The 12,456-nt window shown below is 37.9% G+C and overlaps 1 protein-coding gene across 1 annotated transcript in view; it reads left to right on the forward strand.

Moving 5' to 3' along the window:
* FARP1 (FERM, ARH/RhoGEF and pleckstrin domain protein 1) overlaps window positions 1-12,456 on the forward strand; it is a 299,358-nt gene that overhangs the window by 281,324 nt on the left and 5,578 nt on the right. The window contains exons 20-25 of the mRNA XM_051984043.1: window positions 158-226; window positions 625-714; window positions 2,279-2,361; window positions 2,445-2,557; window positions 4,544-4,707; window positions 10,842-10,949. Coding sequence (XP_051840003.1) covers window positions 158-226; window positions 625-714; window positions 2,279-2,361; window positions 2,445-2,557; window positions 4,544-4,707; window positions 10,842-10,949 — 627 coding nt within the window. The remainder of the gene's footprint in view (window positions 1-157; window positions 227-624; window positions 715-2,278; window positions 2,362-2,444; window positions 2,558-4,543; window positions 4,708-10,841; window positions 10,950-12,456) is intronic.

The raw sequence follows: 12,456 nt of genomic DNA on the forward strand, positions 1-12,456 counted from the left end.
AAGATCACTGAAGTCTGCACCACAGTTCAAATCCATTCCGAACATTCCAGCCAAGAATAAAAGACAGTTGTTTATTTGTTTTTACAAGTCAAGGATCTTGATATTAACTCAGATTGAGAATCTATCAGGAGGCACTCATGACTTCCTTCTTCCACAGGAATTCATTCGCCTGGGCAGCCTCAGTAAGTTGTCTGGAAAAGGGCTACAACAGCGTATGTTTTTCTTGGTAAGTAAGGATAACTATTTTATTTTTTTTTGGCCTATTGTATACTTAAATGAAACCTTGTACCAAGGAATGAAGTGGCAATATTTGAGTTTGGTCACATAAGTGGGACCTGGGAAGTGATAACATAGGCTTGGTCTGCAAGTTAATTAAATGATATAAAACCTAGATTGCATTTTTGACTTAGGGAATCATAGGTTTTACTTTCCAGTATGGAAACTCCCTTCACCAATGCAGGTTGTCAACCCATATAACTTATACAGTTAGAGAGTTTCTTTACCTTACCAAATTTGGATTTATTGTTTATTGCTATTTGGATTACTTGGGTTTGTTTATTATTATTGGTCTTTTAAAATTAAAATTGGTCTTATTTCAAATGATCTTCCTTCCTTCCTTCCTAGTTTAATGATGTTTTACTATACACAAGTAGAGGACTGACTGCCACCAATCAGTTCAAAGTCCATGGACAACTTCCACTCTATGGCATGACAGTGAGTATGCAGCCGGTTAGCAGAATGGTATCAGACCTGGGGGCCTGATTACACTGGGGATTCTTGAACTTTTTTGTGTGTCTGCCTTGAACAGTCTATGAAGCTTTTGAGAAACCCTTCTCAGAATTATGTTTTTAAATGTATAAAATACATCAGATTACAAAGGAAACCAATTGTATCCAAATAGTTATCACAATATTTCAAAAATAATTTCACAGTCTCCAGGATAAAAACTTCTTGATTATATCTTGCTTATGTGAACTGGAATTAGTTTTTTCCCCCATTGCTCAAGTCTCTTCTCAGTATTAATCTAGAAAGTATGCTGATTAAAACCATTAAGAATTTATTGATCCATGCCTGCCTCATACACCTTCCCTCAATGCTGCTTTTCTTTCAGCTGAAAGTGATTGATTCCTTCTCTGATGTTTATTCTACCATTTTATCTAGTTCTTTCCTTTGCCCATATCATAGTCTTATCTTTTACTATATTTATTTGTGGACAGGTAATAGAATCTTGTAAGTTCTGTGAAGACAAGGCATGGCACTATATTGTTCTCCATCTTCATTTCCATATTATTTGAGCAAAGTGCTAAATATTGATTGAACTGATTGTTGGCAGAGCCTTGTTATGTACCTTGGTACTGTTGTATTCATGGTAGGATCTCCCAAAATTATGGTTCTCTCTGTGTTGAAAAACTACTTCTTTTGCTGTGTCTTAACTATGGATGAAGTTTTGGGGTATATTTGTATAATAGCTTCTAATAATAATATCCCATGTGCATTTATTTAAAGTCTCAAATTGAGTGTAGATGAATTATCTACGATGACCTTTTCCCCTGTTGTTGTCTTCCAACATTTCTTATAACACAAGAAATTCTTTTATATTCATATGCATAATCTGTTTAGCCATTTTCCAATACATAACCACTCCCTTGGTTCCCCATTCTTTACTGTTAGAGCTACTATTACTTTGCACATATTGATTTTTATCTTGTTGCTTTGACCTCTTTAGGGAAAGGCATGCACATTTTAGAAACTTTTGGAACAGTTCCAATTTGCATTGATTCACTGAGCCAATACTTTGCATTTATCTCCAACTAATTTTCATCATATTAGATTCAATTAATTTTTTTAGTCATTTGAGAGGTTTTTGATTCTTGATTGTCATCCAACAGTCAACTTTTTTTCCTGACTTGTCTCTTTAAACTTGATGAGCCTTCCATCTCTATATCTTCATCTAAGTCATTGATTTAAAGGGGGAAAAAAAAAAAGATAAATCATGTAAAGCCAGGTCAGAATCTTAGGGCATTCTACTAGAAACTGCCATCTAAAATGATATTAGTCCCTAAAAGACCACTCTGGGTTCAGTCATTCAAGACAATTTTGAATCTACTGCCTGTACTAATCCCTAGCCCAAATGTCTGTGAGAATATTCTGAGACTTCTCTATGTACATTCTTTTGAATTCAGGTGATGCCTTGTTTAAATGATATATTTAGTTGTTTAAAAAAAAATTGACTTTTACTTCCCTCTTTAAGTAGTCACTGTAAACTTGTATCTTATAGATAGAAGAAAGTGAAGAAGAATGGGGTGTTCCTCATTGTCTTACACTTTGTGGTCAGCATCAGTCCATTATTGTTGCAGCAAGGTAATTCAGTGAAGTAATTTCTTAACTTTGTTTTATGTCGCCGGCTTTGGGTCTGAAAATGAATTGTGAACTTTTATCTTCAGTTCTCGGATTGAGATGGAAAAGTGGATCGAGGACATACAGATGGCAATTGATTTGGCAGAAAAAAGCAGTGGTCCCACCCCTGAATTACTAGCAAGTAGTCCACCTGAAAACAGTAAGTATGGTGTTAAGCTGGAAATATTACCCAGTATTGTCAATCACTGACTCAAGATTAACTAGGGGAAGATAATTATGATATTAAGGAAAATTAATAGTGTGTTCCATTTTTTAAAAATCCTATTTTGGTCATGTTTTGTGCCCATGATACACTATATCTCTATGTTGGAAAATCGGGTATCCTAACAATCAACTTCTTAGAATAATAAAGGGCAATAAAAGATTTGCAAGGTTAGAATTTCTAAAATTTTTGTTTCTATCTTAACTTGATTTCTCAACGAATATGCTCCCTAATATACCCTAAGAACTATTACTTATTAACAAAGAATAAAAGGAAAAAAGGTATTTCAGAAAAATTAAAAACCATCAACCAAGCTTGACATTATATGCCATGTTCCTTATACACCAATGGTATCAAATTTAGGCAGAAATGGGGACCACTAAATTGTACATAAAGATCTCTGTGGACACATACTGACCTAGAAAAATAAATATTAACATTATATATGTTTTATTGTATTTTACATTTTATTTTATTAAATGTTTCCCATGTATATTTTAATCTGATTCATGCTGCTCTTAGAAATATTGCAGGTCACATGGAAGTTTGATACTTCTACCACACATAGTCTTTCTATTTCTGTTTTCAAAAGGGGAAGAGGGAAGGAAGGTACAATCTCATCTCTTCTTTAAGGATAAGCTTGGTTATAATCTTACTACTTGTATAATGAGGCAGCAGGATAGAAAGAACACTGGATCTTTAAATTAAAAACCTGCATTCAAATTCCAGCTCTGCTACTTATTGCCCATGTTTGTCCACTTAAGGAAGTCAGCAACTTCTTACTGCCGCCTTTATTTTTTTCTTTTTTTTTTAAATTTTATTTTTTATTATAGCTTTTTATATACAAAACATATGCATGGGTAATTTTTCAGCATTGAACCTTGCAAAATCTTCTGTGCCAACTTTTCCTCTCCTTCCTCCCACCCCCTCCCTTAGATGTTACTGTCTCCTTTATAAAATGAGGGGATTGTACTAGGTAGTTTCTAAGGACCCCTCTAGCTTTAAATCAATGATCTCTGCCACCTTTTAGGGAAGGGAAACAAGAGAACTCATAAAGAGTACAAGCCTCAAAGTTAAATGATCCATTTTCCTTCATAGTGTCAGCTGGCCTAGAATCAGCATCTAACCTGATGGTGACCAAAGTCCAAACAGCCAGAGAGTCAGGAAACAAACAGAACTTTAATTAATTTTAGAGTGAGGAAAATGTTTGCCAATGGGAGCTCCACCTCCTAAAAAGGAGAACTGAAAATGTGTTGGGCAAAAGCAGTGCTTTTATATACACAAGTGGCCCAGACCATGACAACCATTCTTAGCTATTCCCACAGCAGGCTCATGAGTGGACAATACCAGCGTTCCTGGATCTTGTGTCTCTAAGTTGATTATCTCACAGCAGGAGATACAGAACCAGTGGGAACAGGAGAGAAGTACCTGATTCAGTTCACTTGGCAGTTACAAGGAACAGGGATTATGAGCATCTCGAGGGAGGTGTGAGGTGGCTTTAGGCCATACCACATTGGCTCTCAGGACCCTGGGGAAAAGGGGCCATTAATCCCTCAGTGAGCACCTGGTCCTGGTGCAAGCAATAATTTTGCCAAAGGGTGAGATCATCTAGAACACAAAGGATTGTTGGTTATATCTGCTTGCTGGGCCTTAGCTCTGGAATACAGAAAAAAAAAATCGTCTCCAAAATATTTTGACAAAAGCAAAAAAGAGAGAAAGATAACTCAGATGAATGTTTGTAGTTCTAACAATGACATTTATAGTGTTTTAGACATTTGAAAGTATAGATACTTTAGCCTGACAAGGTATCTCCAGAGAGCCAAGCCTTGGTGAGTTCCAAAGTACTCTATAAATCTTGGTAATGATAACAAGGGAAAATGTGTCTGTTTGCAAGAAGAGATGCCTTTTTACCTGCAATTCCAGAGTCCCCTGATGACGCCACAGCAGACCAAGAATCAGAGGACGACCTCAGTGCTTCCCGCACATCCCTTGAACGGCAGTCTCCCCACCGGGGCAACACCATGGTTCATGTCTGCTGGCATCGAAATACCAGTGTCTCCATGATCGACTTTAGCATTGCTGTGGAGGTATCTACCTGGGCCACCCAACTAGTGACTATCTCCCAGTTAGAAGTACTTCCTTTTGGTCTAAAGCCAGCCTATTTTGAGCTTTTTTGCCAAGCTGAAACACGTTTCCCACTACCATTAAAAGTCCAACTGTGCTCTGCCATTTTAATACTGGCAAGCCTTGAAAACTAGTTTCCCTATTGGGACCTGATGGGCTATTGCATTATTACTTGTGCTTGAGGAGCTTTCATCTATTTTTATCTAAACCCTAGTGTTGGTGTCATAGGGAAGAATGAATCTGAACCAACAACAATCAAAAGAAAATCTCATCTAAAATTGTTCTATTATTGAGCACAGAGTATACAATTCCTCATACCTGGGAAAAACCAAAAGGGTATTGTTGCTGGGCTTGGTAAGTGCACACCTGTCTCTTGGCTTTAATTCTTTTCGTTCTATACCAGCAATGGCTTTCACTATCTGTAAAATGTCTTCTTGTGGTCTCTGTGTGTGTTCACTCCATCATGGCTTTTTCTTTACATGTGATCTGTAGCTCATTATTTCATTCCTTAAATGGTGTGACTAAAATCTTGGCCACAGATTCAAACAATTTTACAGCAGGTATTCAGAATCAAGAATGGTTGGGGAGGGAAAAAAAAAAAGTTTTAGGTGGCTCTCTCAGAGTGAAGAAAGACGTTTGAAATACTAAGAAAGCTTACCCTTCAGTTGTGGTATCTTTCATGGTGGTTTTTCTTTAAACATAGAGATGGTAGTGCAACACTTTGTAGAAACTGTGTTGTTTTTCTTTTAAAGGTAGATTGATTTAATTTATCTTTCCTCAGAATGACAGCAATAGGCAATACAACAAAATACTTTGACCAGAAAGCTGCCTCAGGGTAACAATTCTTTACCTTTTCAAGTATGAAGATCTGCTTTTAATAGTGCAACAATTCAAAGACCCCCAATTGAGAGTTATGCTACTAAGATTTTCTCATGGATAAAATACATGCCAGAAAGCTACGATTCAGCAATGCTTTTAAATGGACTAATTATAGCAGGATCTACATACATTTAAAACATATTGACACATAGATTAGACTTAGTCTACAGAATAATTTTTTACTTATGTTGTCCTGCATAATTTGTTAGAGCTAAAGAATGATATGGGCAACTAGATGGCAGATTGGATAAAGTTCTAGGTCTGGAATCAGGAAGATTCATCTCCCTGAGTTCAGTGCCAGCCTTAGATGCCTATTAGCTGTGTGACCCTGGGCAAATCACTTAACCTTGTTTCCTTCACTTTTTTCATTTGTAAAAATGAACCAGACTAGGAAATGGTAAATCACTCCAGTATCCCTGCCAGGAAAACTTACTTGGGATTCCAAGTAAGATCACAGAGAGTTAGATATAATTGAAAAATGACTAAACAACAACAAAAAAGTGGTGAGAACTATTATACTTTCATTTGGATCAGAGGACCCATAAATAACAACTACTCTTGGTAATAGCTCCATTGCCCTGCAGAGGATCCTTTGCCCGTAAGTCAGGAATTCTTGTAATAACAAGCTCTTTAGATGGAAGTAGAATATCTCCAGGCTCACTTTGGTAGGGGGGGAAAGCAAAGTTTATATGTATCATAAAGACCAATCATAGATCTAGTCCCTGTGATTTACTGGCAAAGGGAACTCCCAGACCAGCAAACTCCCTGTATCATTAGAGGCTGGCACCATCTCTGGCAATTTCTAGGCTTAGAAAGTTGCCTAGAACAGTGAGAAGTGGTGACTTCTGACCCAGGGTCACACAGCTAGTTTGTGTCAGAGGCTCAACTTGAACCCAGGTTTAGCACAGTTCTACTACTACATTAATTCCATTTAATCCCATTGTATATAATATAAACAGAGACACTCAGAAAGTGATTTATCTAAAGTGGGGTGGGGAGTACTACTTATCCTATAGGATGCCTTGGTTAGCATGTATTATACTTATTCCACTCTGTTTGACTGATTTTGTCCCTTCTGCACAAATGGATGCACAGCTGAAAGATATAGTTTATCTTAAAATACTGAGGTTAGTTGCTTTTGTGGCCTAAGCTGGGAGTTGGGTGCAGAGAAGCAAGGCAAGCTTGGCTTTCTGTCATATGTTGTAACACTGATCTTGAAAAATTGACTACTACAATATGAATCAACTTCCATTCAATAGATGAGTTAAATGGAGTCTTTCTAGTTATGTTGTTAACACCCACATTCTTGAAAACTTACCTGAATGTTTAATAAAAAGCTTGTGGGTGGTTTTATTTCCCCCTACTCCTGGCCCCCTTCCTTGGAAGTAAACACTACTCCCCCTATATCAGATGTTTGCTGAAACAGTTTACAAACTATTTTTCCCTCAGTCCAATAGAAGTGGATCTGTTCCCCACAGTATCAAAGTGCCCACCCAGAATCACCACAATCCATCCTTCCCTGTTGTCCCTTGTACTTGGGAATCTTTCATTTATACTTTTCTCAGTGTGACTTTCTTGTGGGCTTTATTTTCTCATTTCTATGTCTTTTTTCCTTGTCACCTGTGCCCCTACCACCATCACCAATTTTCCACACTTACCTCTTTCTTCTTTGTGAGTCTGTTTTTCATGCCCTACTGAGCTGATCATTGAGCAGCAGATGGCTTCCATATCACACTTCTGATGGTATCAAATGCAAATCATCATTTTGTGAAGTCTTCCAGATGAATGATAACCACAAAGGAAAAAGGGTCTGCTTGTGTTGTAGTGAGGAAAAGGGAAAGTATGGATAGCTGTCTTAAAAGTGAATTAAGATATTCTAGCTAAACTCTTAAAGGAAGGTGTTTGGGGGAAGAGAGAAACCATTACCTGTCCTTGTTCGTGCTTTTTCAGCATTTGAGTTTATTAGCTGGGAGCTGGCTTATGACATTGCAGAATTTGAGAGGATCTTTGTGGGCCCAGAGCTGTAGCGTTACCCTGTGGAGGCTACTTAATACCAAGTGCCAATGTGATTCAGGGCTCTTGAAGTCTAAAGATAGTACAGGGCCTTTGATCAGAGTAAAATGGCATCCTGAGATATACACTGTGGGCTTCAAGCCTAATTCCATTTAAGTAACAATTCCTACTAGGCAGATCTTCTTCTTAGAATGGTAGAGGTGATCTTGTTCAATTATGATCATGAATTATTTAAATGGCTCTGAGGTATTGAAGATGTCTTTAGTCAGTCAGGAAACACTGAAAAGGGGGATTTATAAATGACTGCTATAATGTTTCAGGTTTGTTATAGACTCAAGACTCTGATTTCAGGCAACATTCTCTGTGAAAGGCAACTCAGATTCGTTTTTCCTAAGTAGTTTTGTGTTCATCCACAAACATGCAAGATATTTATTCTAGACATTACAGATGGAGTTATTACTCTATTGTTTGTCCTTTATTCTTGAAAACCATGACATAGAAGCGATGCCATGATATGCAAGTGAATTGGATTTAAGTGAGAGAGCTGTGCAATGTCACCAGCCTTTCTTTCTCCTCCCAAGTGATTAGTAGGGGATATATTAGACATTTTATATATATTATATAACATATATCATAGGGGATATATTTGACATTTTAGATATGTATATATGGAGAATAGTCACAATGATATTGAGGGCCTTTAAAGTCAGAAAGTTTGGTAGAACCCAGGTTATTGTGGGCCTTGGATAGTAGACTAATGATTTTGGGCTTAATCTCATGACAGTGTATTATCCTTGAAGAAGGGAGAGCTGACCTAATGAAAGAAGGCTTGGGAAAACTACAAAGTAAATCTGAACTGTAATGTACAAGATGGATTAGAAGAAGTTTAGCAAGGAGACCCATCAGGACATTATATACTAACCTTGTCATGAATCAAAAGTAGCCTTGACATAGTGTGATATGTATATTAACAGATAAACATGTATATGTGTATCCATATGCATATATACACATATATCATGTCAATGGGAAGGAAAGCATGGAAGCAAGAGATTAAGCAAGACTTGGTGACTAGAGGAACAAGGGAGAGAAGGGAGAAATCAGAAACAATTCATGATTATGAAAAGGAAGTAGGAGGAAGACTAGTTTTGAGGAAAGATAATGGGCTCCATTTTAGATGTGTGAGATATACTATTCAAGTAGAATTATCTAGTGGGCAATTGGAAAGTATAGGATCATTGATTAGAAAGAGGTCAGGAATGAAGATGGGAAAAGTCATTAAAGTGGATGATCCTCCAAAGGAAGGAGTGTACAGAGAGAATAACAAAAGGGACAAGCACTGAATGCGTGCAAGCACAAACAAAAGGATGAAGTACGAACTAGCTAACAAAGGAGTCAGATATGTGTTCAGAAAACCCTGAGTCCCCTAGTACAGGGTCCCTAAAACTAAAAAAAAGACTAAAGAGTTGGAAATGGAGAAATGTTTCATTATATGAAGATTCAGAGAAAGTCAAAGAGAATATGGTCTAGAAAAAGGTTACTGGATCTCATGACTAGTAGACATTTCATCCATTCATTTAACAGAATCCCACGTGTAAGAAATAGAGCACATAGACTTGAAATAGGGAGATCTGAGTTTGATTCTTGTCTTAGATATTTAATAGCTGTGTGATCTTTGGGCAAATGATTTTAACATTTCTTAATCTAAGTTTCCTCATTTGTAAAATGGAGATCATAATAGCAGCTACCTCTCAAGGCAGTTGTAAGGACCAAGTGAGTACACACATTAAGTACTTTGCAAATCTTAAAGTGCTGTGTAATGGCTGTTATTATAAGAACTCCATTTCTGGACATCAGAGGACATCTAGTCCAGCCTTCTCATTTTATTAAAGCCTGACAAGTTAAGTTGGCCGAATCAAATTAGTTTTAAGCATCAGAGGCAGTATTTGAAAACAAGTCCTTTTGACTTTAGGGTCAGTTCACTTTCTCCTCTGCTATAAATTAGACATTTCAGGTTACCAAATATTTTCTACTTTCATCATTTTACAATTTTGGGTGGGTGGAGGAATTTGATAGGAGCTATCATGCATTTCTTTCCAACCACACTGGTACTCATAAATAACAATTAACAATGCTATGTTGTTGTTAGGTAGAGAACTGATAAGGTATTTTTTTCATAATTTGAGTCAAGGGAAGCACGGAGCCCATAATGTCTATCTTCTCTCCTCGACAGCTCACAGGAACAAAGGACCTAAGTGAGGAGCCCATTTTTCTGGCCTAGAAACTTCATTTGGAGGGTCGTTTCCCGATTCAGGCAGAATTTAAGCTTTTGGTTCCTCAACCTTAGAAGGATGTTTTTGTTAATTTTTGTTAACAGTCATTATAGCTCCCAAAATAACTCCCCCCCCCCAAATCTCTGCCCTTGAACCGAAGGCACATTGTCCCACACTGAAATGACAGCTCAAGAGAACTTTCTTCATTTGAAAATAAGAAAAATAGGCAGTCAAACCAAAATACCCCAAAAGGGTGTCCTCCCTTGTAAGAGAGGGCAGGATCTCTTTCATTTCCTACCAAACTAGGAGTATATCTTCTCTTCCTTCTTCTCCCTTCCTCCCCCCAATCCTTCCCGGAAATGGGAAGTCCTGAGGAAAGTTTAGGAGAGGGGCAGCTCAGCTGTCCCTCAGGCAGTCACATTATCTGGCTTTGTTCTTGCTGCAGTGCACTAGGTGGCAGTAAATAGCTGCTTAACCTTTACTCATAATGGGGCTGCCAGCTCCTACTCCTTCATTGGCTTTTCTCCCCTTAATGAGGAATGCCAAATGCTTACAGTGAACTGGAGAGAAGAAAATTCCAAGCTGGTTGAGGAATGATTGAAGAAGAGGTCATCACTGTAAGCTTACTGATTCCACAAGAGTAACAGCAGAGCATTTTTCCCCTCCTTAGGATTATAGGCAAGTTTCATTTAAAGTAAAATGATTCTTTCTAAAAATGTATCACCAGGAAAGGTTTGTGACCCCCTCACAGAGATGCTGCTTCTTCGTAACTAAAAATTGCAGGGGATAAGAGGAAAATGAAATTTTCTTTTACGTGAGGTTTTGCTTCTTTCCAGGCAGGGCTTTTTAACTTTCAGAGAGGGAGAAGAAAAGAAAATGAATGTATGTATGTATGTATTCTCTCACACCTTTCTGGCTTTCCTCCATTTTAGAATCAGTTATCTGGGAACCTGTTAAGGAAATTCAAAAATAGCAATGGATGGCAGAAGCTCTGGGTGGTGTTTACCAACTTCTGCCTGTTCTTCTACAAATCACACCAGGTAAATACCTTTTGTGGCTTGAAAAGTTTGTTTCTACAATGGGATCAGATCAAAAAAGTGCAGAGGTTTGGGAGTTTGGGTCAGAACATTTTTGTCTGCAGTTATTGTAAAAATTGAATCCAGCTTCCCACAGACTTGATCATAAGCTACTTTCCACAGTTCAGTTGGGGGAGTGAGGGGAAAGTGCCTCATGGCTTCCCCTCCTCCCCCAAAGTATGGCTACCATATTGTGTTTTGAAGTTTTCACTCCAGGAAGACTCCATCAAAAAATGGTAGATTAAATCCAATCAGTAAAATCAGGGCTGTGCAAAAAAGAACTGTAAATGGGAATATATTATGCAGATGCTTTTAACAACTAGTTTTAAAAACTAAATAATGGTGACAGAAATGGTAATTAAGAGGGTTGTATCTTGAAGCAAGGGCACAGTGTCCCTGAGAGTAGACTTTTCCCCCCTCTAGGGGGCAAACAATAATCCATTCTCTAGGGTACTCTGTGTATCTGTGGCCACAGTGAGGGGAAATCGGGGCCTCTTATACTTTGGGACTGGTTCTCCTTCAGAAGGTGGGCGCCAGCTGGCTGTCCTGGAGGCCTGTGGTTCAGAGGTATTCTCATTAGCTAAGGGCGGGTAGATTCCCAGAGTGTATCTCTCCCCTTGTCTCTCTACCCCTGATACACAGTTTGATGTTAGGGTCAATTTAATCTGAGCAATATCAACTGAGAAAACCTCGGGTTAACACTTAGGCTTAGACCATACTACTAAAAGCATATTTGATGTCCAAGGCCCAGGGACAGTCCGGCTTACAGTTCTCATGGAGAATGCAGCCTATGCTATCAATCTCGGGATGTCACGTTCCTGCAGAAGGCCTCTGAGGGTTGGTGCATACATAAACAACTCAGCATTCTGACTTCCATTAGAAAGCTAATGCAACATTTCTGCTTCTGGAATGAAGCTTTTGAATATAGATTTCAGCTTAAATGTTCTCCCCCAAAGACACTCCAGGAGAAATGAGTAGCTAGAGGCAGAGAATAGGGAATTTATGCCACAAAAGTTTCAGGAAATAATCTGGGCCTCTCTCATTCTTAAGAAACTAGATAGTTCAATGAATGGAGGACTACGCCTGAAGTCAGGAAGATCAAAGTTCAAAATAAGCCTCAGACACTTAAGGAATGTCTGATCCTGGGACAAGTCACTTGTATCTGTCATAGTTTCTTCATCTGTGAGATGGATTTATCATACCTACCTCTCAGGGTTATAAGAAAAAAGAATGAGACATTTGTGTGTTTACTTTGCAAGTCTTAAATGTGATCATCATTATTAGTTTTTTTCCTCGGGCTCTGGCTGAATTAATGACTATCAAAAAGTTTTTTTCTACTTATTAAAAAAATTTAGGTACATAAGGTTCCTTGAATACTGATTTTAGTTTTAAATTGTAACATTGTTTCATTGTATTTTTTGTTAGATATTTTCCTGTTACATTTTAATCTGGCTTGGCTTTCATTCTGGAA

Source organism: Antechinus flavipes, chromosome 3, assembly GCF_016432865.1.
Source record: "Antechinus flavipes isolate AdamAnt ecotype Samford, QLD, Australia chromosome 3, AdamAnt_v2, whole genome shotgun sequence".
In the NCBI taxonomy this organism is placed as follows: Eukaryota; Metazoa; Chordata; class Mammalia; order Dasyuromorphia; family Dasyuridae; genus Antechinus; species Antechinus flavipes.